We start from the raw sequence: 7,503 nt of genomic DNA on the forward strand, positions 1-7,503 counted from the left end.
ATTAGTTCAAAATAACACTTGATATTGACAGGATGAAAATAAATAGCACAGGTGTTATCCTTATTAGAGACATAAGGAAGAGCGTCATATTTTGCATTCTTATTCCAAAAGTCTGTAATTATAAAATTAATAAAAACCAAAAACTGATTACTAAAGGCCATGTATATTGGGTTTAAGAAGGTATTAATGTAACCTAGAAATATGCGAGTAGAATCATCCAATAATTAGAAACATCAAGGTTTGTCTGCTGGTTTGGACCACATGTCTACTAAAGATAGGCAAGTAAGCAGGAAGCACATGCTCCAGCCACAAGGGAAAAATGCAACTTCTAAGACCAACCAGCATTTAAAAAAAACAAATACACACCCTAATCTAAAGCTAAAATATTCACAGAATTATAGGATTTTTGAAGTTAAAAGAGATTTTGCCACAGAAGCCTCCCAAAAGCTGTAATTCAATTTGGTTAATGAAAAGCCAGTCTTGTTTTCTTTTCTAAAGAAAATAAAGATTCCTTCTAATTAATGTATTCCTAGAGAATTACTAGAACAGAATATATATATCCTGCACTATGGAAGGGGAAAAAACTAAATCCAAGTTGATAGCAGAAAACAGTCATTTCAAATAAAAAAGACAGTCATTTCAAATAAAAAAGATACATTAATTTTAAAAATCTCATCTTACTTCTAATCAAATGTTTTTTTCTATAACGGCCTGGAAATTGACAATCACTTTAAAAACATTTAAATGACAACTGCAACTTTAACTTATAAATGCATTCTTACAATTGTCACATTTATCCCTTCAATGATATATATGTTTGTGTATATACATAAAATATATCATCAGCCAAGGAAGAGCCAAACAATAAAATGATTATTTATATACCCACCACCTGGATTCAACACTGCTAACATCTTGTCATACCGCTTTATTTATCTAGACAGATGGATATCCTTCTCCATTGCTTGCCTCATACTGCACTGCTACAACAGCCAATTATGCTCATTCTCTTCTATTATCAATGAGTGCCAGATTAATTTTTTAAATAGACCTTTCATGATGTCACTCTTCTAATCTAAGGGCCTACAGTGGCTTCCTGCTATTGCAGTTCTAAATTTTCCAAGTCGTCTTCTTACCTCCCCTTCCCTGATCTTCTATTACTTTTTAACAAGGAAAGCCTACATTCACCTTGAACACAGCCTTCTGCCTGAAGTGCTTAGTGCCCTCTTTCCTGCTGACATAAATCCTAAACATCTTTCAAGGCTGAAATCTCATCTCAACTCTTAGTAAGCCTTTCTTCTCCAACAACTCCAGGCTATGTTGCTTTTTTGGTTATTTAATGTCTTACGATTCCAGTCAGAACTGGAAGCTTTAACACTTAACTCTAATAATTTCATGTGTGTACTAATGGTATCTCCAGATTGAACAGAAACTTCCTGTACCCATTTAGCACAGTGCTCAGCTTGAAAATTTGTATTTATTCATTGGTTAATAATAATTTCCTATTTATACAATGCCTTTTTAATCAGAAAATAAAGTACAAAAAGTTTATTTCTCCCACTATACCACTGCCATACCATATTTCACACGGTGACCAAGCCATGATTTAGCAAACATCATATGAGTTTTTGACCCAGGTCAGAAGATAAGCTGGACCCAATCATATGCACAGGCACAGAGGTATACAGCCAGTTGGTGGTGGGCTCTGCAACTATAAGGTCAAGATGAGCTGGGGCTGAGGAAGTTTTATGGTGTGCAGAAACCATGAGTAAAATGAGGAAGCTGGTTGGTGGAGAGTGTGAAATGCAAGAGATGTACAGACAGACTCTATGAGAGGTAGAGAGAGACTGTCTCTAAAAGTAGTCTTGGCTGCTGGCAGCTTTCCAGTTCCCACAGCAGTTCCTGAGGTTGTGCTGTGTTCAATTTCCTATGCTTGGATTTCCATGTGTTCCCTGTTAGATGCTATATAACTAGCTCCCTAATCCTGAGCAACCTTGGTTTCTGTTCTTTTGGGGGTCAGAAGAGCCTTAACACATTATCATTCATAATTATGAAACAACTAAAGCAAATGACTCCTCAGATCCTCCCTGCAGATGCTAATACCCAGTACTCTCAGATAATTCCCTTCCCCATTCTATGCCATAGGACACCCATCTGTAAAACAAGGGATCTGAAAATATTAATGTCTGGCTCCCAATGGTATAGTCCATGGTCAAAATGTTTCTCTTAATACTTTTCTTGAAGTCTTCTTCATGTAATCTATGTGCTCTACGGCACCTGTTACTTGACTAAATCACATTTTTCCTCAAATACATTCAGATTTAGAATATAAATGGATATGTACTAATATAACCACATAAATATTAGCAGTGTAGCTATTATACACTTTTTGGTGATATTTAATGTCTGATGTTCTCACTAAACCTTAAACCCCATGAAAGCAGAGACCATGTCTGTTTTTGCTTACCACATTATATACCTAGTGCCTATCAGTGTCTGGCACTATTAACCCCTTAACAAATATCTGCTGAATGGAATACTTACAGGCATGAAATTAAGTTTAGAAAGCAATGGACCAAGGGGAGTTATTCCTAATATCCATCTTAAACACATACAAAAATGGAAATTTTGATTCTCTTCCTGACTCACCTGCCAACCCTCCAACTTGGTCCTCCCCATCTTCTCAACCTCAGTAAATAGCATTACTTTTCACTAAGTTGCTCAAGGTAAAAATCTATAAATAATCTTTACTGCCTCCTTCGCTCACTTCCCGCATCCAATCCAACAGCAATATATCTTGACTCTCTCCTCTTCTGTCTCCACCACCACTCTACGGTAAGACATTATCTCCTGCTTCGACTACTAAATGGGCTTCTAGTAGCTCTGCTTTTACTCCTACCCTATTACGATCACTTTTTTTCATTCAGCAGCCCGCGTGATCTAAAATAGAAATCAAAGCACTTATCTCTTACTTAGAAGTCCATTGGTTTTTATTTGCATATAGAATAAAATCCACAGTCCTTACGTGGCTTTTTGCAAGGCCCAGCACCATCTAGCCCTGGTTTACTCTCCTGCTCACTATGTTGCAACCATACTGACCTACTGTTCTTTCTTGCCTTAGGGCCTTTGTACTTCCTGGTCTCCACCCGGGCCTTTTCTAAGGACAGCACCTTCGGTCTTCAGATTTCAGTTCAGAACCTTAACTTCTCAAAGAAGCCATTCTTGTCATCACTATGTTAAGAACCACTCCCCTCAACGCCAGGGGTCCCCAACCCCTGGCCATGGACTGGTGGCCCATGGTCTGTTAGTAACGGCCCTGTTAGGAACTGGGCCGCACAGCAGGAGGTGAGTGGAGCGTGAGCGAGTGAAGCTTCAGCTGCTGCTCCCCCACTGCTAGCATTACCGACTCAACCATCCCCCTCCCCCCGCCCCCCACCCCGTGGAAAAACTGTCTTCCACGAAACTGGTCCCTGGTGCCAAAAAGGTTGGGGACTGTTGCTCTACGCTACCATCTATGTATTTCCTTCACAGCATATTTAACCCTACCAGAAATCATTTTATTTAACTGTTTATTGTCTGTCTCCCCTCTGCTAGAGTAAGCCCCTTGAGAGCAGCAACCCTGCACGTAGAACAGTGCCTGGCATATAGTAAGCATGCAAATATTTTTTGAATAAACAAACCCCTGTAGTATCTGTTTTGCTCTTTTAAAAAAACACATTTATAATAAATAAAAACCACCTCCGTGATATTGTCCCACTTTCTTCCAGAAGTGGCATATGGTGAAAAGTATGGTTAATGAAAGACTGTTTAAATCTATGGATATAAGATAGAAACTTTTAGTAGCACACCAGAATAAACTGTCATATCTGGTCTATCACCAACTCTAGCTCTTTGTACAGTGTGGGCCAAGATAGTTCTTAGGGAAGAGAATCTGCTTCTTATTACATTCCTCCAGATAGGCGGTTGCTTTTTCTAACTTAAAATTCATTACATTCTTTTTCAGGATTCTAGGCTGACTATTACATAATTTCTTAAATGTCAACTTATTGAAACCTAGCCCTTAATGTTACATCTTTCTCTCTTTTGTACTATTAGAAAATATCTTAAATGTAAACAGAGCTAATATCAGGTGCCACGACACACAGATCCTGAGACTGCAGCATAGGGTTCCATCTCATCCTCCAAAGGGAACACTAGAGGTGCTGGGGAGGAGAGCTGGGGGTGTTGAGGAGACCAGAAAGTACACAGGATAGGAAGTGTGGCATTACTCCAATGAGGAGGGTGTGGCCAAACTTCACAGGAGAAAATAATAATTGAGCAAGTCAAATGATTCCTTCCCTCACCCCCTCTCCCCCAACAGGAACAAAAATCTCCAAGTCAGAACGGATGAGACTTGTGTAACGCTTTATACCTGAGGAGACAGGAGTACCCAACTTTGGATGGGGTAAGGAGATGGGAAAGAAGACTGTCTGAGCAGGAATATAAGTCAGGCCTTCAATGAAATACAATTTAATATTGTGTTCTTAATTTTTGTTTAGGATTGAAGAACGTTTTCCACAGTTTATACAAATCCACAGTGGAAGCCTTTGTCCATTGTATTACTCAACGTCCTTTATGTAAGGAACCAGGCAATATATGCCTAAGAATTTAGTACAAGGGACAAATCTCACTTTTACATCAAACTTGGAATTTTTCTTCTTACCAAACAATGCAAACTCTATATTGTCATGGACTTTTTGAATCGGTAGGGCCTTTAGAAATCATCTAGCCCAGAATTTTCTAAAGTGTGCATTAGGTGTTATGAAGAAAAAAAGAGTTCTTTAAGCAAGCAAGTTTCTTTCTTTCTTTGCATAATAATTTTATTGAGATATAAATCATGTTAAATTAATAAAACAAGGAGGCCATCAGACTGAGGCAGCTTCAATACCTCAGTAGCCTACCTAAGCAAGCCAAAACCTAAGCCTATAGTGCCCCAAGGTTAAGAAATCAGAACCCTAAGGACAATCAATCGCAAACAGCCACCTGGACTTTCCCAAATAAGGCACCTGCTCAAGCTATAACCAATCGAATATTTCCTTGCTTTGTTTCCACCTCTTTCATAATCCCCTAGCTCCTGTTACTTCCCATTTGGCACTGCCCAATTCAAATCAATTTTTGCTCAAACTCTTAGCATTTTAATATGCCTCAGTTTATCTTTTAACAATCATATACCACAAAATTCATCCTTTTGAAGTGCACAATTCAGTTGTTTTTAGTACATTTACAGAACTGTGCTCACCACTTTCCAATTCTGAACATTTTCATCACCCTAAAAGAAACCCCATACCCATCAGCAGTCAGTTCCCCATTTCTCTATTCTCCCAGCAACAAGTTTCTTTACTACAGGAATACTTGCGAATTATTATGAATCTAACGTGTTTGTGAATTTATAAGAGAGGGGTACAGTGTACAGTGTTTCCCAACCTTAAGAGCTAACATTTCAGTGCTTACTATATGCTATTCTAAATGCTATACACGTATTACCTCAATTCTCACAATAAAATCTATGAGAATTTCTGTATACAATAAATGTGGATACTAAAGCACAAAGAGACTAAAGCTAACTAATTTGTTCAAATATTCTTAACTATATTCTACCCTGCTATCTCCCACAGAATTGACTAGTTGTAGAATAAGAATGGACGACTAATTTTCTAATGAACCATAACTTTGAAAGTGCTTTAGTTCAATTTCTTTAACTTAATGAGAAAAATGGGACCCAGAAAGGTAAGCTGATTTAGTTAGCCACGAATACACAGCATTCTCTCTCTCTCTCCTTTGATTTGTCTAATTAACAGCTTGTTAGAATCCAATTATAATTAACTATCTAACCCCAGGTTCCTGACAATCCTCTCCTTTCTTCAAATACTCTTGACTTAAAAAAAACAAAAAAAACCTTTAACATTGTAAGCTACCTTATAACCTTGAGGCTGATTTTGCTCTTTCTAGGTGTGTCTCCCTGTAAGCAATGCACTTCTCCACCACTTTTGCATGTATAAATCCCAGCCATCTTTTAATATCTAGTGCAGTTGGGGCGTCACTCAATTTTCTTCCTGCCCTAGGTGGACATCATCCATCATCTCTCTCCCTCTGTGCACTCACAGCCCTTCATCTCCTCTGGACCCTTCTGCCTTGAATTCGAGTTGCTCATGTCTTGTTGCACCCCACCTCCTAGCCAGAGCTGCTGGAAAGCAGGAGATGGCAACAACTCCTAAAAGCCCAGCACATGAGAGACACTCAATAAGCACTGAACAGCTTGCTATCCACTAGTGGTCTAATTCCTCTAGAGCAAGAACTAAACTTTCCTCAAGCCAGTAAGCCCCCGAAGAGTCAGTTTACTGAATTTTAATCTGTCTCCTGCCAGAGCCCAGCGCTGTCTTGGACACACAGCATACCCACAGCGAACGGCAGCAGAATCGGATTTAGGAGGCTTGGATCGATTCTCTTCTGAGACTTCAGAAGTCAGGCAGGCTGCAGGGCCCATCAATGCTCGCTGCCCGAGGTCGGCCTTTCTGAACCGCGGGTCAAGGAACAAGCAACAATAACTGGCCAGGGCGGGGGTAAGGCGGCGGCACCTCATAAATCCTATCCGACCCTCGCGACGATCCTGGGCAAAGGCATTCACTCTCTTCGTACAGTGACCCGAGCCGGGTGAGGGGATAAGGGCTGAGCTGGGGGCCCCTGCTCGATGGGTGACAGAATAAGGCCTCGAACCCGGGTCACCGCTCCCAGTTCAGCAGATCGGGGAGGGGAGAGCGAGCGTGGAGAGGGGTCCTGCTCGTCCCGCCTCAGCTCCTCCTGCAGCCTGCTGGGACCTCCGGACCCCGGGTCACCGGACTTGGGCCGGGTCTGGGGGTCGCCGGCACCCCCGCCCCCTGCCCCGCGCCATCTTGGAGCGCTGAGGCGGCCGCTCCGAACCGCCCCGAACCGCTGCTCCAGCAGTTACTCACCCGCACTGCCCGGGTCCAGGCCCCCTGCCACCTCCGCGACCCCTGCCACGGCCAGGAGAAGCAGTAGCGCGCCACGCGGGGAGGCCCGGACGGTCGCCATGTCCGGGCCGGGGGGTCCGGAGCCGCGGGATGCTCGGACCCAGCCTGCCCGCCGCCGCAGCAGCTCGCGGAGGCCCCGCCCCGGCGGCCTGGGGCCTTGGTGATTGGCTGCGGCGTGCTGAAGCCCCGCCCCTCGGCCGCACAGACTTTCCAAAACCTGCTGGGGGCGGGAACCTGCCCGAAACCCGGGCTCTTTGTTAAGGCCCAGCTGTGTGTCGGCTTCTGCCGCGGAGTACCGCAGCCAGCGTTCTCCAAGAGGGGAGTCGGAGGATGTTAAGAGCTGGAACCGCCCTTGGAACGCCTGGTCCTCCCGAGGTTTGCAGATGTGGTCACTGAGGCTCAGAGAAGAGACCATCTGCTCCAGGTCACACTGCAAGTTCGCCTGAGAACTGGGGCATAAGCCAAGGCTGAACCA

The 7,503-nt window shown here is 42.7% G+C and overlaps 1 protein-coding gene across 3 annotated transcripts in view; it reads right to left on the reverse strand.

Annotated features, from left to right (window-relative positions):
* RECK (reversion inducing cysteine rich protein with kazal motifs) overlaps nt 1-7,140 on the reverse strand; it is a 72,952-nt gene extending 65,812 nt beyond the window's left edge. For all 3 annotated transcript variants that reach the window (XM_082843207.1, XM_082843206.1, XM_082843205.1), the window contains exon 1: nt 6,990-7,140. In XM_082843207.1, coding sequence (XP_082699333.1) covers nt 6,990-7,089 — 100 coding nt within the window. In that variant the 5' untranslated portion in view covers nt 7,090-7,140. The remainder of the gene's footprint in view (nt 1-6,989) is intronic.
* Nucleotides 7,141-7,503: the final 363 nt, after the last annotated feature.

The sequence above is a fragment of the Leucopleurus acutus genome (assembly GCF_964270905.1).
Source record: "Leucopleurus acutus genome assembly, chromosome: 7".
NCBI classification, from domain to species: Eukaryota; Metazoa; Chordata; class Mammalia; order Artiodactyla; family Delphinidae; genus Leucopleurus; species Leucopleurus acutus.